General features: G+C 42.9%; 1 protein-coding gene across 1 annotated transcript in view; it reads right to left on the minus strand.

Moving 5' to 3' along the window:
- msh4 (mutS homolog 4) overlaps positions 1 to 26,728 on the minus strand; it is a 230,093-nt gene that overhangs the window by 61,731 nt on the left and 141,634 nt on the right. The window contains exons 12-13 of the mRNA XM_069942394.1: positions 15,142 to 15,311; positions 2,491 to 2,627 (exon numbers count right to left, since the gene is read on the minus strand). Of these exons, the coding sequence (XP_069798495.1) occupies positions 2,491 to 2,627; positions 15,142 to 15,311 (307 nt within the window). The remainder of the gene's footprint in view (positions 1 to 2,490; positions 2,628 to 15,141; positions 15,312 to 26,728) is intronic.

The raw sequence follows: 26,728 nt of genomic DNA on the forward strand, positions 1-26,728 counted from the left end.
CAGACAGAGATGCCACCAGTCAACCAATGTACACCTGTAGAAATTTGCAAGAGTGTTTGGTGACATGCCAAATCTCTTCAAACTCCTCACGAATTATAGGCACTGGTGAACCTTCTTCATGATTGCATCAGTGATCTGGTGCAACTAAGTGTCTAGTGTGTTGTGGTTCTACACATCTGTACATCTTCTATATCCACTTTTGATGGATGATGTACACCACCTGTCTCTTTTCCTTCTGCATTTAGTAGGAAAGAACAAATTTAACTGTGGCAAATGTCAATTAAAGAACAGGTCAGACTCTTAACTTAGCTTCAGGAAATTCCAGCACAATTAAACCATTGTTGGAGGGATGCCAACATTGATTGAACTACTAAGAATGAAATTGGCCCATTTGAGATCAGCATACGATGTCCTTTAATGAATATAACATCCTCAACCTGGACTATTAATCCAGAATAAAGCGCAGGGCATAGCTACATGTCTCAAGGATATTTGGACATGAGCTTATCACAGGAGCATTATCGGCTGACCACTGACCTCCAAGCTGCACTGAACTGTCATGTTCCTCCTCACAGAAAATCCAGGCATCATGTTCCATGCAAAAGAAATCAATCTCATGAGCAGAGACCGGAGGGGTGTGGGGTGGAGAGAAGGTGGGTTGCTTGTGGGGGTGTCCATTGATAGTTTGGTGGGTCAGGGAATGAGAAATATAATCAAGTCAGCAATATGTCAGAGGATTATGCTGATCGCTTGATAGAGGGATCAAAGTGAGGGTCAGCTCAGGATCATAGCTCGAGCCGAAAATCAGGAGTGAAAGAAGGCATGAGATCAGCAGACAGCATGGATGATATTTCAAGATCAGGGCTTGGCTGGGGCTACTTGGAAGTGAGGCGTGCAAGGTCTGTAAGCTGGGTGTGTTTCATACCCTCAGTATTGACCAGCAAGCTTCCAAACCTGGTTCCTCTGCACCTGCCTCTGCAACTGAACCCTTCCTCATCAGAAGACCAGTCAGTACAAATCAGAACCGTCTCCTCCTCATTGACGATCAACCCAGGCACACCTCAAAGATCCGTACTTAGCCCATTGCTCTACTTTCTCTACACCCATGACTGTGTGACTAGGCACAAGTCAAATGCCATGTACAAATTTGCCGATGACTCCATGGTTGTCAGAAGAATCACGGATGGCTATGAGGAAGAATTACAGGTGTGAGGTAGATCAGCTAATCAAGTGGTAGCACAACAACAACCTTGCACTTGACATTAGAAAACTGACTGTTGAATTGAGGAAGAGGAAACCAACAGAACATAAACCAGTCCTCATAGAGGGGGCAACAGTGGATAGGGTTAAGAAATTCAAATTCCTAGTTGTCAACATGTCTGAAAATCTATCCTGGTACCTCCAAGTTGATGCTGTCATGAAGAAGGCTGGCCAGCGGCTAGAGTTTGTGAGGAGTCTGAGGAGATTTGGGTTGTCACCAAAGATTCTTGCAAATGTTTACAGGTGTATCATGGAGAACATTCTGACTCATTGCATCTCTGTCTGCTAGGGAAGTGCCAATGTACAGCACAGGAAAAGACTACTGAGAGTTATGAACTTGGGCAGCGGCAACATAGATATCTTCAAGAGGTGGTGTCTCAAGAAAGCAGCCACTTCCTCAAGGATCCCCACCACCCAGGCCATGCCCTCTTCTCATTGGTACAATCAGTAAGGAAGTAGAGGAGCCTGAAGATGGACATTCATCCATCCAAAAACAGCTTCTTTCATCAGATTTCTGAAGGGATAATGAACAAGACACAATCTCATTTTTCTTTTGTACTAGTGTAATTTAGAGTAATTTTACACCTGCAAATGCTGCTGTAAAACAATGACACATGTTCATGTTCATGGGAAAGTCTGAAGTGATGCACTTTTGGAAAGTTGAACTTTAAGGTGGAATATGTGGTTAATGGAGGGATTCTAAGCAGTGTGAAGGAACAGAGGGATCCTGGAGTACAGGCCCATAGATGTTGCCTGGATTTGAGAATATGCCTTATGAAGCAAGGTTGACAGAGGACTGGGGCTTTTCTCCCTAGAGCATCGAAGGATGAGAGGTGACTTTGTAGAGGAATCAAAAATTATGAGGGGCATAGATTGGGTGAAATGCCAGCACCCGTTCCCATGCCAGCAATGGCCAATACCAGAAGACATCCATTTCAGATAAGTGGAGTAAAGTTTAGGGAGATGTGAGTGGTGAGTGCCTGGAATGCATTGCCAGGGTTAGTGGTGAAGGGTGGTACAATAAGGATATTTGAAAGACTCTTAGACATGCACATGGATATAAAAAAAAGGAAAGAGTTATGGGTGTGAAGTAAAGAATTAGATTGTTGTGAAGTAGGTTTATGTAGTCATTATAACACATTGTGCCAACCTATGATCTAATTGCAAAATTTAACAGCACAGGATAAAACACAGGAGCAAATGTAACCAAAGATTGATTCAATAACAAACCTTCATGAACTCAGAAGGGAGCTGCCCATTTTGGAATGAAGTCCCCTCACAGCTCAGCTGAATAAAGAATCCTCGAGTAGTATTGAAGCTGGTTTTCAGAGGCAGGTTGTATTTCTCTCCCAGTTGCTTGATCATTCCTACTCAGATTAAGAGAAAAATGTGAACACACACTAAACATTCAGGAAGTGCCTGCCTAACCTTGTGCATAATGTACACATTCTTCAGAGTTGTCCAGCACAGAAATAGCCCCTTTGACCCACCATGCCTTTGCCGATCTTTTTGACCATTGAAATTAATTCCATCTGTTATGTACCTGGACCAGCTGCAATAGAAATTCACCAAGACAATAGTAGCTTCAAAACAATTATTTTTATTACTAACTATTAATAATATAATGCTTCTTACTTAACTCTAACTTAACCCCACTATACACAAGTGTGTGTGTGTGTGTGTGTGTGTGTGGCAAAACCCAAAACCATAACAGTCCGGACATAATTCTGAAGGGATCATTTTAAAATTCAGTCAGTTTTGATTTTAAACTCAGATTCTTTAAGTTGTTGCTCAAAAGTAATTATGGAATAAGTGTGAGGCATCAGACATCTCAAAACTCACAAAATTCTTGTCGAGTTGTTTTCAGAGAACTGTTTCTTCATATGGATGATTTTCCTCTCTTCCATGGAGGTTACAGAACTTATGTTTTCTTCCATAATGATTTCACAAACCCCAGCAATGGCTGAACTAAGTAACAATTTTAAAATGGTTATGTTTCAAATGCAAGATTAATTTTGCTTTCTTTCAATCAAAAAGTGAACAGTTACACTGGACACAGCGAGACTGACCTCTCTCTTTTAAAGAGATAGTCAGAAGTGGCTATTTTCTTCAAAACCACTTTTTCAGTGTTCCTCCTTTTCATAAGGAGAGTACAAGCAGCCTTCCTTCTCCAAAGGAATGTGTCATGATAATGAATATGTATGAGATGTACCGGAAGTCATGTGGTGTGAGACAGAGATAAGAACACAAGCAGGAGAACAAAGGAAACGGGAGAATAAAAGCCACAGAGAAGTTTACCTGATAAAACTTGTGTTTAATGTTTTATTAACTTCACATTTCGGGCCACAAATGTGACATTGCGACGAGGATGAAAGAAGCTTGAAGAAAATTAAAGATTAAACAAGATTACAGAGGTTTACAGACAACTTCAAGGTGATAAGAATTTTCTCTTTGTCTCAATACTTTTGGGGCTGAAATATTTCCTCATGGCTGGGGCAGACGGTGACTTTCTAACACATAGTGGAATTGCTCATTTTGACCCGACTGGTGATGCAAGTACTGTAAGTGTGAAGTGAAAGGCATGGCTGGAAGAATTTGAATCCTACGCCGACAGTCGTGGCCTATTTTTAGATACCGGTACAGTTGAACAAAAAGCGCAGAGAAGGGCGTTACTTCTTTTCACTGCAGGACCCGCTGTTCGGGAAACATTTAAGACACTTTTGAATACTGGAAGAAAGGATGAGTACCAGAAAGCGGTAGATGCATTAAATGCACACTATGTAGTGACACTGAATGCTACATTTCAACGCCATTTGTTTCGGAGAACGAGACAAGAAGATGGCCAGACAATTCCTCAGTACGTGACGAGACTACGCCAGCTAGCTGTTAGATGCAATTACATGCCAGCTGCTTTGGACAACCAATTATTGGATCAAGTCGTACAGCACTGTAGATCAGATAAACTCAGAAGACGTCTACTGGAAAGAGGGAGTGAGTTGGAACTCACCGATGCTTTAACCATTGCTGCTGCATTAGAGGCTGTTGAAGGGCAATTTCATACCATGACCCTGAAAGACAACTCAAGCCAGCAAATTAAGAGGCTCTCACATCGCCATAATCAGCCAAGATATACGTCGACACAGGACATGGAGTGTTATCGATGTGGAAACCGAGGTCACTTTGGAAAAGACCCATATTGCCCGGCCAAAGGCAAAGTTTGCAGAAAGTGTGGAGGTAAGGACCACTTTGCAAAGAAGTGCAAAAGCAAGTCCAATGCAGACCAGAAGAGGAAGAGTACAACTTCCAAAGGCAAAGCCTGGGGGAAAGGAAAGTATCCTGGAAAGAAAGACACCATTCGCCAGATAGACGGTGACGATGATGATACCCAGGAGGAACAGAGTTGTTACCAATTTACGTTGAATGAAGTACATCATGAGAAGGTCCCAGTGATCATTGGTGGAGTGACAGTGCAGGTCATTGTAGACTCAGGCAGTGACAGCAATGTGATTGATCGACATTTATGGGAGAAGTTGAAAAGGAAAAAGATCATCTGTACCTCAAAGAAGTGTTCCAAGAAACTGTATCCATACACAGCAACCAAGCCATTGCAGACCATTGGATGTTTTACTGCAACTGTTGAAGCTGGAGATAAGTACACCGAAGCAGAGTTTATGGTCATAGAAGAGAGGGGAGAACCATTGCTGAGTAGAAGCACAGCGCAAGACCTGGCAATACTTCATATTGGAGCTTGTGTCAATTCAATTCAGTCATACGAGGATATGAAGCGAGAATTCCCCGCAGTCTTCCAAGGAGTAGGAAAGCTGAAAGGTCAACAATTGAAGCTAGCGGTAGATTAAACGGTCAAACCCAAGGCACAACCAATGCGCCGAACTCCGTTTGGACTTCGTGGGAAAGTCGAAGCCAAAATTAAAGAATTGATCGAACAAGACATTATTGAACCGGTGGAACATTCGACACAATGGGTCAGTCCCATAGTGATTGTTCCCAAACCAAAGGGTGACATAAGACTATGTGTTGACATGAGAATGGCCAATGAAGCTATAATTAGAGAACGACACCCTATACCAACAGTGGAGGAAATACTTCAAGAACTAACTACCAGCAAGGTATTCTCAAAAATTGATCCGAAATGGGGCTATCATCAATTAGAGCTGAATCCAGGTTCCCGAGATGTAACAACATTTGTGACTCACTGTGGATTGTATCGTTACAAGAGACTATCATTTTGAATTAATGCAGCTTCGGAGATCTACCAGTATGACATCCATCGAGTGATTCAAGGCATTCCTGGAGTTGCCAACATTTCTGACGACATCATAGTCCATGCACCAACAAAGGAAGAGCATGACAAACGGTTGAGGCGTGTACTATCTAGACTACAGGAGGCAGGCCTTACCGTGAATGGAAACAAGTGCCAGTTCGGTGTGTCAGAAATGGACTTCATGGGACACAGACTTACACGGGAAGGACTAAACCCTGCAGAGGCCAAGGTGAAAGCTATTGCAGAGGCACGTGAACCTCAGAACACAACAGAGGTGAGGAGTTTCCTGGGATTGGTCAATTTTTGTGTAAAGTTCATTCCTAATTTCACTACGGTGGCAGAACCACTAAGGAAACTAACCAGGAAAGGTGTACCATTTCATTTTGGATCTGAGCAGAAGAAAGCATTCAGAGCGCTGAAGCAAAGCCTGACAGATGCAAAAACGCTTGGATATTATGATCCGGTGGCATCAACCAAAGTCATAGCGGATGCCAGCCCGGTTGGTTTAGGAGCCGTGTTGGTCCAGATGCATGATGGAGGACCAAGAATCATTGCCTATGCCAGCAAATCGTTATCAGATGTGGAAAGAAGATACTCTCAGACAGAGAAAGAAGCACTCGGACTTGTATGGGCCTGTGAGAGGTTCCATGCATATTTATATGGCATTGAATTTGAACTCATCACAGATCATAAGCCATTAGAGGTGATCTATGCACCTAGATCCAAACCATGTGCCAGAATAGAGAGATGGGTACTCAGACTACAACCCTACAAATATAAAGTAATCCACATTGCAGGGAAAGCAAACATTGCAGATCCGCTGTCCAGATTGGTGAAGGATGGTGGTCCACAATCCAAGTCAGAATTGGGAAGGTCCCAGTGATCATTGGTGGAGTGACAGTGCAGGTCATTGTAGACTCAGGCAGTGACAGTAATGTGATTGATCGACATTTATGGGAGAAGTTGAAAAGGAAAAAGAAAGCCAACGGAGAAGTAGAGAGACAAAATCAATCTATTGAAAAACGATTGAGGATTGCACACACAGAAGGAGAAAATTGGCGAGAAGCATTGCTATCTTATGTGGCTGTCTATCGAGAAACGCCTCATGCAACCACTGGAAAAAGTCCTGCAGAAGCATTTTTTGGGAGAAAAATCCGCACAAAAATGCCAGAAATAAAGGAAATCCGAGACGACCAGGAGATGAGGGACCACGATGCTGAAAAGAAAGGTGCAGCAAAGCTGTACACAGATTCGAAACGTGGAGCCAAGTACTCAGACATCATGCCAGGAGATAATGTTCTAGTGAGGCATGAAACTGGTGGTAAGCTAGACACACCTTATTACCATCAACCCTATACTGTCGTATCCCGAAGTGGCAGTATGGTGACAGTCAAGTCTCCGACTGGAGTCCTGTATAAGAGAAATGTATCAAGTGTAAAAAGGTACCAGTCCAGAGATACATCGAGCGAAGAGGTTGAAAGGCCAATACGAGATGCTGAAACTGAGAGACCTGATGATGTTCCAGAGGCAGTTACCAGCACTCCTGATGAAGTGACTAGAGCGCCAGAAACACCCGAAGCCATGGCAAGCAGTATTTCCGACGCCGAGAGTGAACAACCGAGAAGCGACGACAATATCGCAGGCAGGCCGAAACGAAACCGGAAAGTGCCCAAACGATACGAAGACTTTGTGCCATAGTTTTAATAAGAACTTTGGGATAGTATTTTAATCTTATATCATAAAGTGCATGTATGAGTGCTGTAGGAAGTAAACTTTATGTAGTTGAGTTATAGCATTACCATTAGTAATGATGTTTGTATGTTTCATAGGGATATTGGTAAGTGAAGGTAAAGTTTATTTCTGATTAAAGGAGGGATGTCATGATAATGAATATGTATGAGATGTACCGGAAGTCACGTGGTATGAGAGAGAGATAAGAGCACAAGCAGGAGAACAAAGGAAACGGGAGAATAAAAGCCACAGAGAAGTTTACCTGATAAAACTTGTGTTTAATGTTTTATTAACTTCACATTTTGGGCCACAAATGTGACAGAATGTTACTGCATTTCAATCCTGTGTGACTTACAGGATGGTCAAGTACATTCTTCTAACTTCAAAATGTCTCTGGTGCAGAAATACGTTCTCTGAAAATGTCTAATCACATGACACAACCTCATTTAAGGCTTCTTCAAAGTTACTTCATATCTTATATGGTCAAAGCATATGACTTCATCTCTGTCTACTTTGACCCAGAATCAAGTGGCTGTTTTGTTTGAAGTTTCAATATTAAAAACACGAGTAATCAAACAGATGGTCTGTAGTTTGTACACAAGTGACTTTAGTTTTCAGTGAACCATTCTTTTGATTCCATGGCATGTTTAACTGCAAGCTCACACCAAGACACAAGAGCAATTTGTCCGTGAACTACTCTTTGCAGATGATTCCGTTTTAGTTGCCCGTTCAGAGTCAGCTCTTCAGCACTTGATGTCCTGTTTTGCGGAAACTGCCAAAATGTTTGGCCTGGAAGTCAGCCTGAAAAAAACTGAGATCTTCCATCAGCCAGCTCCCCACCATGACTACCAGCCCCCCCCCACAACTCCATCAGACACACAAAACTCAAAACGGTCAACCAGTTTACCTATCTCAGCTGCACCATTTCATCGGATGCAAGGATCGACAACAAGATAGACAACAGACTCGCCAAGGCAAATAGCACCTTTGGAAGACTACACAAAAGAGTCTGGAAAAACAACCAACTGAAAACCTCACAAAGATTAGCATATACAGAGCCGTTGTCATACCCACACTCCTGTTCGGCTCCGAATCATGTGTCCTCTACCGGCATCACCTACAGCTCTAGAACGCTTCCACCAGCGTTGTCTCCGCTCCATCCTCAACATTCATTGGAGTGACTTCATCACCAACATCGAAGTACTCGAGATGGCAGAGGCCGACAGCATCGAATCCTGAAGATCTAACTGTGCTGGGTAGGTCACGTCTCCAGAATGGAGGACCATCGCCTTCCCAAGATCGTGTTATATGATGAGCTCTCCACTGGCTCTCCGTGACAAAGGTGCACCAAAGAAGAGGTACAAGGACTGCCTAAAGAAATCTCTTGGTGCCTGCCACACTGACAACCGCCAGTGGGCTGATATCGCCTCGAACCGTGCATCTTGGCACCTCACAGTTCGGCGGGCAGCAACCTCCTTTGAAGAAGACCGCAGAGCCCACCTCACTGACAAAAGACAAAGGAGGAAAAACCAAACACCCAACCCCAACCGACCAATTTTCCCTCGCAACCGCTGCAACCGTGTCTGCCTGTCCCGCATCAGACTTGTCAGCCACAAATGAACCTGCAGCTGACGTGGACATTACCCCTCCATAAATCATCCGCGAAGCCAAGCCAAAGAGAGAGAATTTGGAGAGAAATGGTCTCTGATACTTGCCAGCTGTCATCTTCATATTGTGTGTTTGTCTTTCCCTGTTTCCAAATCCAGAAAATAACTTTACTAAAAATATATATATTATACACCTAAAGGTTAATATTAGCACAAATTTATCACACCATTTGCAAGCATTTTTAAATTGTAAATTTAGATGTTCAGCTTGATAACAGACCTTTCTGATCCACAAGCCCATGCCAACCAATTACACACATTTAACCTACAACCCCTGTACATTTTAAAGGGTGGGAGGAAAGTGGAACCCATGCAGACACAGGAAGAACGTACAAACTTCTTACAGACAGCGCCATTTAGGTCCTGTTCCTTCTCTGCCTTGCTTATTTAGTAACCTCTAGAAATGCCTCTTTGTAAAAAAAATTATTTATAATTTTTAAAACCACAAAAAACTTTCAATTATTTTATATTACAAATCCATATGGTATATATATATATATATATATAGAAAGGAGAGAAGATAAAGAAAAAACACCCCTTTTAGACCTCCTCCCTCCCTAAGCACCTGTATCCCCACTTTCAGACAACATTGGTCTTCGTCACCCAGGTGCTCCTGGGTCTACACTATGTGAGATGAAATTAGCTTAAGATCAAAATAAAAAGTATTTCCTGTTTGAAGGCAATAGAGAAAAGATCTGAGATTAATTATGTTAATGCTTTATCAAATTGTTATTGAAGCAAAAAAAAATGCTGACAATCTGAAACAGAAATAGAATCACAGATCGAAGAATATGGGCAGAAGAGAAGGCCATCCAGCTGTTTAACCTGAACCACAGTTCAGTGTGATCATGGCTGCTTTCTCTCCATTCCTCTTGATTTCTTCAACCATAGAAGTCACATCCTGCCTCAACAACTTTCTACGACAAGTTCACAATTCTCTGTGAAGAAGTGTCTCCTTATCTCAATCCTAAATGGCTTTCCCCCTCTCCTGTGACAGTGCTCCCTTGTTCTGTATTTCTCCAACATTGGGAACATTCTTCCTCATCTAACTGTCTAGTCCTGTCAGACTTTTATATATTTCAATGAGATCCTCTTTCATTAATCTATTTTTCAAAGAGTATAACCCTAGTCTATCCAGTCTTTCTTCTTGCATCAGTCCTGCTAGGAATTATGAGCCAAAACAGCACATAAAATCCCCTCAAGCCATCCAGGTAGCTTATATAATTTCCCCCAAATTTGGCAGTGAGGTAGAACAGAAGGAATGCTTTGTAAATCTTGATTTCTCTTTCTTTAATTCTTCTCACACTTGTAATCCTCCAGCCTAGAGCTAGAACTCTAAACAACTGCATTGCTCCATTAGCAGTGAATAGTCCAGAAATCTTCCCCCAATCTCTCCTGTGTCATTCTAAATACAGTCCAACAGGAATGTGCTGACTAGCCTTCCAATGTTTCATTCTTACCTGGAGATACATTAACTCTGCTTTACAGCAAATGAAGCTTAAGGTTGGCGGTAATTTTAGTGATCATTCAGAACAAATGGCAGATGACTTTTTGACTCATGACCATTGAAAATGTAATAGTCAGAAATAGTCTTCGTGCTTCCAACCAGGAAGTGGCACAATGGAAGCAGAATGAATGGAGATGTTCTGTGAAGCAATCACCCAATATGCATTTGATTTCTCCAAAGAAGACGAGACATTGTGAGCATCAAATGCAGCAAGCCAGACTAAGAATTATAAGTGAATGTATGCATCACCTGAAGGATTAGTTGGGTTTCTGAAAGGTGAAAGTGAAGAGGTAAAAGGACAGTGGTTGCACTGAAAGAAGAGAAGTTAATGAGGATGGAAAAATGGCTGCAAGAGTCATGAAGGGAAAGATCCTTGCAAAATAGTGATTGAGAAATGGAAGGAAAGAAATGTCTGATGGAAGAATCCCCTCAGAGGTGGCAGAAATTATTGAGGATGATCAATTGTATATGGTGGCTGGTGGAGTAAATGAACCTATTCTCCAAGAGGAGATTTCAGTAGAAAAGCTGGAAATAGAAGAAACACGGGTGAGAGACCACTATTATATGTAGTCTGTGGAATTGTATAGACTGCGTATTTTAGTTCTGCCTTTCAAAAAGCACTTAATTTACTGAAAAACTGATTAGTATGCATTAATGATATTTTAAATTTTTTAAAATCGCTAAATCAATTTGGAGGTAAGCATGGAGTCTGTAGATGCTGGAAAACTGGAACACACAGAGATAGTACTGGAGGAACTCAGTGGGTCAGGCAGCAACCATGGAAAGCAACACGCAGCTAACGTATTGGGCTGAAAACCCTTCATTGGGAAACTTCTTTGTGCATTGCTAAAGCAATTCAGCAGTTTGAGCACCATTTATGGGAGGAGGGATGGTGGGGGAAGGAATTGTTGACTTGATCTGTAATGTTGACATATTCCTTTCCCACACAGAGATGTTGATCAACTTCTGAGTTCCTCTAGCAATTTGTTGCTCCAAATTCCTGCACCTGACCTGCTGCCTCTTGGCTCTCCACAACATATTAAACTTGTAAGGGAGTTCAGGGAATTTATTGGGTATTTTGGAAATATTGGAAATCAGAAATATAACAATCAAAAATACTGGAAATATTTAGCAGTTAAGGTAGCATCTGTGTTGATAGAAATTGAATTAGTGGCAGAACAAAATGCCTTCAGAGCTAATGAAAACATATTGAAATGTTTACTGTTCCTTTTCCTGCTTCATTGAATTCATTATTAATGTAGAGAAAGAATATTGTTACTCTTTTGAGTAGGGGACTGTAAGTATTTACTAAAATGCTTACTTTTAGTTTTTGTTGATTTAATAAAATCGGCACAGAAACACTATGATGAATACATTTTTTTAAATATTTTTTTTATTTTTCACACAGTGAACCATATCAACCAAAATATGTACAAATGTTCCTCATTAAATTTACACAGTGGTCTTTTCTCCCCTTTTATCCCCCTTTCCCTCCCTCCCTCCCCTCTACCTACCCCCCTCCAAAACCCATAAATATTCAACATATACAATACAATAAAACCATAAAACAATATTTTCACACAAAGGAAAATAAACAAGAAAAATGCATCATCTATTTATTACACACTGAATCTAGTCATTTTGTCTTCTTATCATTTTCATTCTCATTTTAGGGGATGGAGGTCGTAGGCAAGCTCTCTCCGATATGTTCCATGTATGGTTCCCAAATTTGCTCAAACATTGTGACTATTTTTTTTAAATTATATGTTATTTTTCCAATGAAATACATTTATTCATTTTCATTTCCTGCATTGATTTAACCATAAATTTGGCTACTTTATTCTTTTTACTTGTCTTTTGTCCAGTTTTATCCAACATTGGGTCCAAATTAAGGTTAAAATCCCCTCCTATCAATATATTTCCTTGTGTGTCTGCAATCTTCAAAAAAAAATTTCCTGTATAAACTTTTGATCCTCCTCGTTAGGCGCTTATATATTGGGCAAATTCTAAAATTCTGAGTATATCTGACACTTTATTATTGCATACCTCCCTGTCAGATCTATTAATTCCTCCTCTATTTTGATTGGTACATTTTTGTTAACTAGTATGGCTACACCTCTAGCTTTTTAGTTATAGGATGCTGCCGTTACATGTCCTACACAGTCTCTCTTTAATTTATGTTCCGCTTCAGTTAGATGGGTTTCCTGCACAAATGCTCCACCTATTTTTTCCTTCTTCAATAAATTTAGTAGCCTCTTCCTTTTAATTTGGTTATGTATTCCATTAATGTTTATAGTCATATAGTTCAACATGGGCATCATATATCTTGCTTATTTTTCTTTTCCACCTCTTTGCCACCTCCATCCCCCTTTTCACTTAATGTAAGACATTAACACATTTAAGACATAAAGTACCCCCGCAGTTCCCACTTTCACAAATACCTTAACCCCAAAAGTCCCCCCCTCTCTGAGTTGCCCCATATCCCTTGCCGGGCAACATCAACTCCCCTTTACATTTGGATTGCGATCTTGGTCGCAGCGTCAACTGATTTTGCAGTGATGGTTATTCCCCTGTACCCAGCCCTCTCCAGAAAACACTTTTTTTTAACATATAACAAAGCTCTCTCTTCTTTTTTTACCCCTTACTCCCTTCCTTCCCTTCTCTTTTCCCTCTTTAGTTCTTTACATACACATTGTTTTTACATCTTTATATATACTTTATCGCCATTCTTCATTCTTGTTACATCTCTTCTCCTGTCCTACAAACGTTCTGCGAATTCTTGCGCTTTCTCTGGATCCGAGAACATTCTGTTTCGCTCCCTGGGTATAAATATTTTAAGCACGACTGGATGTCTTAATATGAATTTGTAACCTTTTTTCCATAAAGTTGATTTTGCTGTATTAAATTCCTTCCTCCTCTTTAAGAGTTCAAAACTTATGTCTGGGTAAAAAAAATATTTTTTGATCCTTGTATTCCAATGGTTTATTATCTTCTCTAATTTTATCCTTTGCCCGCTCCAGTATATTTTCTCTTGTCATGTATCTCAAACATTTTACTAAGATGGATCTTGGTTTTTGATGTGCCTGTGGTTTCAGAGTTAATGCTCTGTGCGCCCTTTCTATTTCCATTTCTTCCTGCATTTCTGTCGTTCCCAGGACCTTCGGAATCCAACCTTTTATAAATTCCTTCATGTCTGTGCCTCCTTCACCCTCCTTCAGGCCCACTATTTTTATGTTGTTTCGCCTACTATAATTTTCCAACATATCAATTTTCTGAAATAACAACTCTTGTGTCTCTAATTTTTTTGTCACTTTCTTCCAGTTTTTCTCTTGTCATTCACTTCCATTTCTATAGCCGTTTCCCACTCTTCCACATTCTCTACTCTCTACCCTATTTCTGTCATTACCAGTTCTAACCTTTGTATTTTATCTTCTGTTCTTTTCATTTTTATTTTAATTGCATTAAACTCTAATGACGACCATTCTTTTAGTGATCTCATTTGTTCTTCAAAAATTCTTTTATCAGTTTTACCTTTTATTTCTCTTTGTCCATCAGTTTTACCTTCTCTTTCTCTGTGAAGATCTTGGTCTTCTTCCTCTTCTTCTGTGTCTGTATCTGTGTTTGTGTCTTCTTTTCTTTGTGTCTGTGTCTCTTCTGTTTTTCCTGATGAGCTGCTTGTATCTCTTTGTCGGGCCTCTTGTTGCTGGGCCTCTTGTTGCTGGTCCTCCCCTCCTGTGCTGCTCGTCTGTTGTTCCTTGCCCTCCAGCTGAGAGCCCTGGTGTCGGGCGTCCCTCAGCTGCTCGCTCTGTGACAGCCCGCTCCTCTGCTGAGCCCCCCTGCCCACCGGTGTCTTCTTTTTCCTTTGATTGCACACTGCGCTTGCACGACTCCTCACGCATGCGCAGTTGCGCACTTTTGTTTGGCTCCGAGAGCCATTTTTGTAGTGCTGGTCGGTCGCGATTCCGCAGAGCAGGCACTGACCTCGAGGGTCAGGCGCTCCTCATCACCCCAGCGTCCTGTTCCTTCGTGCAGGTAAGGCCTTCTTCTTTCTTCTCCGGTAACTTTTTTACTTATTTTTTTCCAGATGTTCTTACTTTCTCCTTCTTGGAAGCCATCTTCTTTCTCTTCTCTGTATCTTTATCTTCTATTTCTTATATTCTATTTTTGTTATGCTTTGCTTTTTCCTAACCTTTTTTCCTATTTTCCTAGAGAGGGCTGGTTTTCCCGACCAGCCACTACTCCATCACGTGACTCCTCTCCTATGAGGAATACATTTTAAAGGAAAAATATTCTATTTAACTGTGAATTTTCTTGGTTTGTGCAGAATTTAACTTTTGTAGATCTAAATATCTTTCAATGGAAATTTGAATTGTAATATATCAGTGTTAACAGTGAAGCAATATTTTCACCCTTTTTAATGACAGTTTATTGCATCAACTGTTTTACCTATTATTTTATTTTAAATTTAGATATACAGCAGGTAACAGATCCTTCCAGCCACTCAACCCATGACATATACCCCATTTGAAGGGTGGGAGGAAACCCGCACAGACATGGGGAGAACGTACACTCATTAGAAAGCGCTGGATTTGAACCCAGATCTCTGCCACTGTAATAGAGTTACGCTAACCATGACGCTAAATGTGCCACCCTTCACTGAGAAGACAAAGAAAATGACAATATGGAGATGGTACCTGCTACATCATCTACAATCTCTGCGTAAGTGCGCCGAGCAATGTCAAGGAACTCGTTGATATTTGGCCTGACAGCATAACATTTCTGCGTCCTCATGTTCAAGCGGCCTTTAATGTACCTGGTCTCGTCATTGATAACGGTCTTGATTTCTTCCAGAATAAGGCTGAATCTACAATTTTCACAATGTAGAAATGAATTATTCAAATTGGCAGTTAAGAAACAAGCTTTTGGAAAATAACTCAATGAACTTGGGGAAAACACCATGTCTATTGACCACTTGTTGGTCTATATCTGGAGTACTATGCCTATTCCTGGAAAGGATGGTATGGCCTCAGCTGCAAAACAAAGCATTGTGAAAGTCCCCCAAAAGTCAGGAGACAGGTATCTGAGTGACTGTCTGGAGAAGGAAGAGCCAGACAGTGCAGAGGACCCCCGTGGCCATTCCACTCAATAAGTATACTGTTTTAGATATTGTTGGGGGAAATGATCTACCAAGGACAAGTCGAGGTGGTCAAGTCTCCAACACAGAACTGACCCCCAGCTCAGAATGGAAGGGGAGAAAAGGAGAGCAATGGTGATTGAGGACTCGTTGGTTAGACAAGTACATAGGAGGTTCTGTGAACAAGGCTCCCAGTTGGTATGTGGCAAGCAAGGGTCAGGAATTTCTGATCGAGTTCATAGGATTTTGGGGGGGAAGGCAAGCAGCCAGATGTTGTGGTCCACAATGGGACTAATGACATAGATAGGAGTAGGGATGAGGTCTGGACGAGGGAATATAGGGAGTGAGGAAAGAAGTTAAAAAGCAGGACCTCAAGGGTGGTAATCTCCGGATTGCTGCCTGTGCCACGCGTTGGAGAGGGCAAGAATAAGAAATTGTGGCAGATGAATGTGTGGCTGAAGAGTTGGTGCAGGGGACAGGGGTTCAGATTTGTGGATCATTTGGATCTCTTCTGGGAAGTCTGACCTGTACAAAAAGGATGGGCTGCACCTGAACTGGAGGGGAACCAATATCCTGGCGGGTAGGTTTTCTGGAGCTGTTGGGGAGGTTTTAAATAGTTTGGCTGAGAGTTGGGAATCAGAATTTGAGGGCAGAGATTAGGGTAGAAGGACAAAAGCATGATGCTATGTGCTGAGTTGGTGAGGAAGGACAGGTAGGGGATGAAACATAAAGGTAGCCAGTTAGAGGGGTTGAAATGTGTCTATTTCAGTGCTGGAAGTGTTAGGAATAAAGGGGATGAACTTAGAGCAAGGATCAGTATGTGGATCTATGATGTTGTGGCCGTAATGAAACTTGGCTAGAGGAAGGGCAGGATTGGCGAATTCAGGTAACTGGAATTAGGTGTTTTAAAAACAATAGGATATCGTTTATACCAGTTTGGCATAAAAATAAACCAAACAAGGTGAATCAACCGTGGATAACAAGGGAAATTAGGGACACCATTAAGTCCAAAGAGAGAGCATATCAATTGGCCAAAAAAAGTACCAAATCCGAAGACTGGGAACAGTTCAAGATGCAGCAAAGGAGAACAAAGGGATTAATCAAGAGGGCAAAAATAAATTACGAAAGTAAGCTTACGGCAAATATAAAAACCAACTGCAAAAGCTTTTATAGATATGTCAAGAGGAAAAGATTGGTGAAATCCAGAGTAGGTCCCTAGCAGTCAAAATCAGGGGAATATATAACGGGGAATAAGGAAATGGCAGACCAATTAATTTCTTACTTTAGTTCTGTTTTCACAAAACAGAAGCTCCAGTGTGATTTGGATAAATTGGGGGACTGGGCAGATACATGGCAAATGCACTACAATGTGGATCAATGTGAGGTTATCCACTTTGGTAATACAAACCGGAGGACAGATTACTATTTGAATGGCAATAGATTAAGAGATGGGGAAGTGCAGAGAGACCTAGGGGTGCTTGTACACCAGTCTCTGAAGGCGAGCATGCAGGTACAGCAGGCGGTTAAAAAGGCAAATGGTATGTTGGCCTTCATATCAAGAGGGTTTGAGTCTAGGAACAAGGATACCTTACTGCAGCTGTACAGGGCCTTGGTGAGACCCCACCTGGAGTGTTGTGTGCAGTTTTGGTCACCTTATCTAAGGAAGGAAGTTCTTGCAATGGAGGGAGTGCAGAGGCGATTCACCAGGCTGATACCTGGAATGGCAGGAATAACATGAGGAAAGTGAGCAATTTGGGATTGTACTCGCTGGAGTTTAGAAGATTGAGAGGAGATCTCACAGAGACATATAAAATTCTGGCAGGACTGGACAGAATGGATGCGGAAGGGATGTTTCCAATGTTGGGGATGTCCAGAACCTGGGGCCATGGTTCAAGGATAATAGGCAAACCATTTAGAACTGAGATGAGGAGGAATTTCTTTACCCAGAGGGTGGTGAATCTCTGGAATTCATTGCCACAGAGAGCAGTAGAGGCAGGTTCATTGAATATATTTAAGAGGGAATTAGATATATTTCTTCACTATAAGGGAATTAGGGGTTATGGAGAGAAGGCGGGGACGGGGTACTGAACTTTAAGATCAGCCATGATCTAATTGAATGGCGGAGCAGGCTCGAAGGGCCGAATGACCTACTCCTGCTCCTATCTTCTATGTTTCTATGGGAGGTAGAAAAGGGGGGTGGTAGTAGCATTACTGATCAGGGATAGCATATGGCTATAGAAAGGGAGGATGCTGCAGAGACAATGTTCACTGAGTCAGTGTGGGTGGAAGTCAGAAATAGGAAGGGAGCTATCAATGGGCTGCAAGTAGTCTATAGGCCCCCAAATAGCCCTCGGGACACCGAGGAGCCAATAAACAGGCAGATTTTGGAATGGTGCAGGAAATACAGGATTGTAACTATGAGTGATTTCAACTTCCTTAATATTGACTGGCACCTACTGACTGCAAGAGGGATAGATGGGCTGAATTTGTCAGGTGTGTTCAAGGATTCCTGACACAGTCTGTGGACCGGTCGACGAAAGGATAGGCCAGAGTGGATCTGGTTCCGGAGCATGAACCCAGTCAGGAGGACGGACCTCTCAGTGGGAGAGCATTTTGGTAAGAGTGACCACAACTCCTTTAGTTTCAACATGGCTATGGAAAAGTATATAGTCAAACTGGGGAAGGGCTAATTATGAAGAGATGAGGCAGGAACTAGTGAGAATAAATTGGAAACAGATGTTTTAGGGTGAAAGTTCAGAACTAATGTGGAGGAAATTTAGGAACCAAGTGCTGGGTTCCAGATAGGTTTGTCCCATTGGGACAAAGAAAAGATGGTAGGAAAAGGGAACCATGACTGACGAAACAGGTCAGGCAATAGTCAAGTGAAAGAAGGAAGCAGGAAACAGGAAGGGCTCATGAGAAATATATGGTAGCCAGGATGGAGCTTTTTAATTGTCATTTAATCTCTCTCTTTGGCTTGGCCTCACGGACGAAGATTTATGGAAGGGTAAATGTCCACGTCAGCTGTCGGCTCATTTGTGGCTGACAAGTCCGATGCGGGACAGGCAGACATGGTTGCAGCGGTTGCAAGGGAAAATTAGTTGGTTGGGGATGGGTGTTGGGTTTTTCCTCCTTTGCCTTTTGTCAGTGAGGTGGGCTCTGCGGTCTTCTTCAAAGGAGGTTGCTGCCCGCCGAACTGTGAGGCGCCAAGATGCACGGTTTGAGGCGATATCAGCCCACTGGCGGTGGTCAATGTGGCAGGCACCAAGAGATTTCTTTAGGCAGTCCTTGTACCTCTTCTTTGGTGCACCTCTGTCACAGTGGCCAGTGGAGAGCTCGCCATATAACACGATCTTGGGAAGGCGATGGTCCTCCATTCTGGAGACGTGACCCATCCAGCGCAGTTGGATCTTCAGCAGCGTGGATTCGATGCTGTCGGCCTCTGCCATCTCGAGTACTTCGATGTTGGAGATGAAGTCACTCCAATGAATGTTGAGGATGGAGCGGAGACAACGCTGGTGGAAGCGTTCTAGGAGCCGTAGGTGATGCCGGAAGAGGACCCATGATTCGGAGCCGAACAGGAGTGTGGGCATGACAACGGCTCTGTATACGCTAATCTTTGTGAGGTTTTTCAGTTGGTTGTTTTTCCAGACTCTTTTGTGTAGTCTTCCAAAGGCGCTATTTGCCTTGGCGAGTCTGTTGTCTATCTCGTTGTCGATCCTTGCATCCGATGAAATGGTGCAGCTGAGATAAGTAAACTGGTTGACCGTTTTGAGTTTTGTGTGCCCGATGGAGATGTGGGGGGGGCTGGTAGTCATGGTGGGGAGCTGGCTGATTGTAACATACATGAAATTCTTTAACTTTTGTCAACTGTAAGGCAGATAAAAAGTCGCCACTTTGTCCGGCGCCCCTCACAGAAACTTACAGCACCTGGTGTTCCTAGGCAGTCTCTCCTCCAATTACTGACCAGATCGAAGTCTACTTAGCTTCTGAGATATTCAGGCTATTAGGTGCTGTAGGATTAGGAGAGTTCAAAGAGGGCATGAGAGGGCCTTGACATGTAGGATGAAAGTGAACCCCAAGGCTTTCAATGCGTATGTGAAGAACAGAAGGATGATGAGAATGAAGGTTGAGCCACTAAAGGATAAGGGAGGCAACTGTGCTTGGAGGCAGAGGAGGTTGGGGAGGTCCTAAATGAAAACTGCATCAATATTCATAAGAGAAAAGGACATTGATCACCATGAGGTCGGAATAGAACAAGTCTGAGTGCTGGACAATGTGGAGATTAAGGAAGAGGAAGTGTTGAATCTTCTTAAAAAGATCAAGACTGATAAGTTCCCAGGGCCGGACGTGATGTACCCCAGGCTGCTGTGGGAAGGGAGAGAAGAGAGACCTGGGGCAGTAGCTATGATCTTTGAATCCTCTTTGGCCACAGGGGAGGTGCCAGATTGGAGAATGGGAAATGTGGTCCCCTTGTTTAAAAAAGGTAGCAGTGTAGCCAAGTATTCTACACTGAGCTACTATAGATGTCGGTGTACAAGTTGTGGAATCGCTGTACAGTTGTCGAGTTGATGTAGAGTCCAGTGCAGGCTTGCTTGCATGGACAGAAGGGGGAAGCACACTGATTTCAGCCCCTGTATCCACCAAGAAATGCCGGCTGGAATGTACACAGACATATAAAAGGCTGTCTCAATGGTCAGCTGCCAGCCATTAGTGACAGACGGCCCTAACTTTTCCCTGAAAGACACAGGGAAGTTGGCAGCAGTGAGCTTCTTCGCCCCATCGTTGACGGGAGAAACACCAATGGGTGCTATCTTCATCTCATTGTGCCCTGGCCGACTGGCAGTCAGACAATGGATTTGATTGAGCCTGCTGTCAGTCTAATGTTGGAGTTGCACAGTCCTGCCGCTGTCCTGTGAGCAGGATCTGGTGACCTGTCCTACAGATGTCACGCTTTCTTGCTTAGCCTGCCATAGAATGTGAGCACAGGCCTCGGTTCTCCTCATTGTCCAGCAGCATATGGATATCTCTGGCAACTGCTCCAACAAGAGGCATGCCCTTCCACTAGTGCCAATATTTAATTCAAGGGATCCTGTCTCCCAAGCCATCCAAGTGAAGTAAACAGGCCACCTGCTCAGTCGTGGGAGGCCAAAGGTATGGATGAGCAGACTTGAGCGCCATCTACTTGCCCACCACCAGAGAATGCTGCAGAAACTCGGAAGCTCACATGATCCAGGGCCCTTACAACATAGTAGTACCGCGTGGAATCAGGTGTGATCTGCCTCAACTGCAATGGGGCTTCTGCTTGATCAAACAATATACATAGTTGTGAAGACCAAAACATCGGCAGTTTCAGAGCCATGGCATGCATTGAAGAAAATTTTTCCATGTCGGGGTCATCAATGTAGCAAAGTATTCTATACTGAGCTACTATAGATGTCGGTGTACATGTTGTGGAATCACTGTACATGTTGTTGAGTTGATGTCTACGAAGGCAAGTTGACGTACAGACTGTGTAAACTAGTGCAAGAATGACACCTTCAAGCTTGCATGCTGGGCTTATATACATCACTGCTTCTGTCACACGGACAGGAAGTGACATCATTATCCCAGATAAAAGCATGAGCTGGATGCAGGTCAGTTTCCCGCATTTTCCACAGCACACCCACCATTTGGGAGTCAGTTCGGTGGCTGGTAAGTTGATCGCCACATGAGGTTTCTTAAAGATAGGATCTATGAGCATTTGGAAAAGTCCAGTCGACTCAATGATAGTCAGCATGGATTTGTGAAGGGAAGGTCATTCCCCATAAGTCTAATTGAGTTTTTTGAGGAGGTAACAAAAGAAATTGATGAGGGTATGGCAATAGATGTGGTCTACATGAATTTTAGCAAAGTGTTTGACAAGGTCCCCAACAGCACTCATCCAGGAAGTCCTGAGTCATGGGATCAGTGGAAAATTAGCTCTATGGATAAAAAATTGCCTTGAAGGAAGAAAGCAGAGAGTAGTAGTGGAAGGAAAGTATTCTGCCTGGAGGTCGGTGACTAGTGGAATGCCACAGGGATCTGTTCTGGGACCCCAGCTCTTTGTGATTTTTGTAAATGCCTTGGATGAAGAGGTGGAAGGATGGATGAGTAAATTTGCAGATGACATGAAGGATAGAGGAGTTGTGGATGGAGATGAAGGTTGTCGAAGGTTACAAGATGATATAGACAGATGCAGAGTTGGGCAGAACAGTGGCAGATGGAATTGACTCCGGTTAAGTGTGGGATGATGCAGAGTTGGGCAGAAGAGTGGCAGATGGAATTGAATCCGGTTAAGTGTGGGACGATGCAGAGTTGGACAGAACAGTGGCAGATGGAATTGAATCCGATTTAAGTGTGGGATGATGCAGAGTTGGGGAGAACAATGGCAGATGGAATTGAATCCGGTTAAGTGTGGGATGATGCAGAGTTGGGCAGAACAGTGGCAGATGGAATTGAATCTGGTTAAGTGTGGGATGATGCAGAGTTGGGCAGAACAGTGGCAGATGGAATTGAATCCGGTTTAAGTGTGGGATGATGCAGAGTTGGGCAGAACAGTGGCAGATGGAATTGAATCCGGTTTAAATGTGGGATGATGCAGAGTTGGGCAGAACAGTGGCAGATGGAATTGAATCCAGTTAAGTGTGGGATGATGCAGAGTTGGGCAGAAGTGGAGGGACAGGAGCCAGAGGTCGTGGTACATGTAGGTACCAATGACATAGGGAGAAATAGAGAAGAGGTCCTAAAAAGTGAGTACAGGCAGTTAGGTAGGGAGTTAAAAAGAAGGACCGCAAAGGGGGTAATCTCTGGATTACTCCCTGTGCCACGTGACAGTGTGAATAGAAATAGAATGAGATGGAGAATTAACACGTGGCTGAAGGGGTGGAGTAAGGGGCAGGGTTTTAAGTTTCTGGATAACTGGGACCTTTTTTGGGGGAGATGTGACCTGTTCAGTAAGGACGGGTTACACTTAAATCCCAGGGGGACCAGAATCCTGGCAGAGGTATTTGCTAGGGCTACTCAGGATCCTTTAAACTAGAATGGTTGGGGGGAGGGAACAAAATAGTACAGAGCAGTAAGCAGAAGGTTAGAATGCAAACAAAGAAAGTTTGTAGTAAGTATTTGAATATGGATGGGCAGGTGATAGAGAAGGGAAATGCTCTGGAAGAAGATGAAGGGCAATTGGCAGGAAAAGTAAATAATGTTGTTATTGAAGATGAGGGAAAACAGGGATTAAAAATTGGGAAATCTCTGAAATTCATATATTTTAATGCCAGGAGTATTGTAAAAAAGGTGGATGAGCTGAAGGTATGGATTGATACTTGGAAGTATGATGTGGTAGCGATTAGTGAGACATGGTTGCAGGAGGGATGTGATTGGCAACTGAATATCCCTGGGTTTCGTTGCTTTAGGTGTGATAGAGTCGGAGGGGCAAGAGGAGGTGGGGTTGCATTGCTTGTCAGGGAAAATATTACAGCGGTGCCTGGGAAGGATAGATTAGAGGGCACATTCACGGAGGCTATTTGGGTGGATCTGAGGAGTAGGAAAGGAGAGGTTACACTTGTAGGGGTGTATTATAGACCACCCGGAGGGGACCGAGACCTAGAGGAGCAAATCTGTAGGGAGATAGTAGATATTTGTGATAAGCACAGGGTTGTAATTATGGGAGATTTTAATTTTCCACATATAGATTGGGAAACACATTCTGTGAAAGGACTGGATGGGTTAGAGTTTGTGAAATGTGTGCAAGATAGTTTTTTACAACAATATGTAGAGGTGCCGACCAGAGAAGGAGCAGTGTTAGATCTACTGTTGGCAAATGGGATGGGTCAAGTGACGGAGGTTAGTGTTGGCGAGCACTTCGGGTCCAGTGATCATAATGACATCAGCTTCAATGTCATTATGGAAAGAGAGAAGTCAGGGCCAAGGGTTGAGGTTTTTGATTGGGGAAAAGCTAGATTTGAGGAGATGCGAAAGGACTTGCAGGGTGTGGATTGGGACAATTTTTTTTATGGGCAGGATGTAGTAGAGAGATGGAAGTCTTTTAAAGATCAGATTTTGAGAGTGTAAAAGCTTTATGTTCCTGTTAGGTTAAAAGGAGGGGCAAAAGGATGGAGAGAGCCGTGGTTTTCAAGGAATATTGGAAACTTGGTTCGAAGATAAAGGGAGGCGTACATTAGATATAAGAAGCATGGAGTTAAGGAGATGTATGAAAGATACATTGAATGTAAGAGGAATCTTAAGAGAGGAATTAGGAAAGCTAAAAGAAGGTACGAGGAAACTATGGCAAGCAGGGTAAAAACTAATCCAAAAGAGTTCTACAAATATGTTAATGGTAAAAGGAAAGCTAAAGACAAAATTGGTCCCTTAGAAAATCAGAGCGGAAAACTGTGTGGAGCCTAGAGAAACGGGGGAGATATTGAACAGTTTCTTTTCTTCGGTATTGACTAAGGAGAAGGATATTGGGAGATGTGAGATAAAAAAAGCAAATTGGGTAAATATGGGGAATACAGAGATTACAAAAGGTGTAGTTTTAGGGCTTTTGAAGAATATAAAGGTGGATAAGTCTCCGGGACCAGACAAGATCTTCCCCAGGACATTGAGAGAAGTGAAGGAGGAAATAGCAGAGGCTCTGGCGGTAATTTTCCAAATGTCATTAGATATGGGGATAGTGCCAGAGGATTGGCGTTGTGGTTCAGTTATTTAAAAAGGGTTCAAGGAGGAAGCCTGGCAACTATCGGCCTGTAAGTTTGACGTCTGTGGTAGGTAAATTAATGGAGAAAATTCTTAGAGATAGTACTTATAAACATCTGGATAGACAGGGTCTGATCAGGAGCACTCAACATGGATTTGTGGGAGGATGGTCATGTTTGACCAATCTGATTGAATTTTTTGAAGAGGTGACTAGGAATGTGGATGAGGGTAGCGCAGTGGATGTTGTCTATATGGACTTCAGTAAGGCCTTCGATAAGGTACCACATGGAAGGTTAGTTAGGAAGGTGCAGTCTTTAGGTATAAATTTTAAGATAGTCAAATGGATTGAACATTGGCTGAAAGGGAGAGGCCAGAGAGTGGTAGTGGATAATTGTCTGTCAGGTTGGAGGCCGGTGACCAGTGGTGTGCCTCAAGGATCTGTATTGGGCCCATTGTTGTTCGTTATATACATTAATGATCTAGATGATGGGGTGGTGAATGGATTAGTAAATATGCAGACGATACTAAGATAGGTGGAATAGTGGATAATGAAGAAGGTTTTCAAGGATTGCAGAGGGATTTGGGCTGCTTAGAAAAGTGGGCTGAAAAATGGCAGATGGAATTTAATGCTGATAAGTGTGAGGTGCTTCATTTTGGTAAGAAGAATCAGAACAGGATATACGTGGTAAATGGGAGAGCGTTGATTAATACAGAAGAGCAGAAAGATTTAGGAGTGACGGTACATCGTTCCCTGAAGGTAGAAACTCACGTGAATAGGGTGGTGAAGAAGGCTTTTAGTATGCTGGCCTTTATCAATCATTGCATGGAATATAGGAGTTGGGAGGTGATGTTGAGATTGCATAAGACGTTGGTGCGGCCTAATTTGGAGTTCTGTGTGCAGTTCCGGTTGTCTAATTATAGGAAGGATATAAACAGAGTGGAGAGAGTGCAGAGAAGGTTTACCAGAATTTTACCTGGGTTTAAGCATCTAGAGTATAGGGAGAGATTGGACAGATTAGGTCTTTATTCTTTGGAGCGTAGAAGGTTGAGAGGGGATTTGATAGAAGTATTTAAGATTATGAAAGGGATAGACAGAGTGGATATGGATAGACTATTTCCGTTAAGAGGAGGAAAGATTAAAACAAGAGGATATGAGTTAAGAATTAAGGGGCAGAGGTTTAGAGGTAACATGAGGGGGAACTTCTTTACTCAGAGAGTGGTAGCCGTGTGGAATGATCTTCCGGGAGAAATAGTGGCGGCGGAGTCAATTGTATTATTTAAGAAAAGGTTGGACAGGTATATGGATGAGAAGAAGATGGAGGGTTATGGGCATTGTGCAGGGAGGTGGGACTAGAAAGGGGTGTTTGGTTCGGTGCGGACTAGAAGGGCCTAATGGCCTGTTTCCGTGCTGTAATTGTTATGTTATGTTATGTTAACAGTGGCAGATGGAATTGAATCCGGTTAAGTGTGGGATGATGCAGAGTTGGGCAGAAGAGCGGCAGATGGAATTGAATCCGGTTAAGTGTGGGATGATGCAGAGTTTCGCAGAACAGTGGCAGATGGAATTGAATCTGGTTTAAGTGTGGGATGATGCAGAGTTGGGCAGAACAGTGTCAGATGGAATTGAATCCGGTTAAGTGTGGGATGATGCAGAGTTGGGCAGAACAGTGGCAGATGGAATTGAATCCGATTTAAGTGTGGGATGATGCAGAGTTGGGCAGAACAGTGACAGATGGAATTGAATCCGGTTAAGTGTGGAATGATGCAGAGTTGGGCAGAACAGTGGCAGATGGAATTGAATCCGGTTAAGTGAGGGATGATGCAGAGTTGGGTAGAACAGTGGCAGATGGAATTGAATCCGGTTAAGTGTTTGATGTTGCAGAGTTGGGTAGAACAGTGGCAGATGGAATTGAATCCGGTTTAAGTGTGGGATGATGCAGTTGGGCAGAACAGTGACAGATGGAATTGAATCCGGTTAAGTGTGGGATGAAGCAGAGTTGGGCAGAACAGTGACAGATGAATTTGAATCCGGATAAGTGTGGGATGATGCAGAGTTGGGTAGAACAGTGACAGTTGGAATTGAATCCGGTTAAGTGTGGGATGAAGCAGAGTTGGGCAGAACAGTGACAGATGGATTTGAATCCGGATAAGTGTGGGATGATGCAGAGTTGGGTAGAACAGTGACAGTTGGAATTGAATCCGGTTAAGTGTGGGATGATGAAGAGTTGGACAGGACAGTGACAGATGGAATTGAATCCGGTTAAGTGTGGGATGTTGCAGAGTTGGGCAGAACAGTGTCAGAAGGAATTGAATCCGGTTAAGTGTGGGATGATGAAGAGTTGGACAGGACAGTGACAGATGGAATTGAATCCGGTTAAGTGTGGGATGATGCAGAGTTGGGTAGAACAGTGACAGTTGGAATTGAATCCGGT

This window comes from Narcine bancroftii, chromosome 5, assembly GCF_036971445.1.
Source record: "Narcine bancroftii isolate sNarBan1 chromosome 5, sNarBan1.hap1, whole genome shotgun sequence".
NCBI lineage: Eukaryota > Metazoa > Chordata > Chondrichthyes > Torpediniformes > Narcinidae > Narcine > Narcine bancroftii.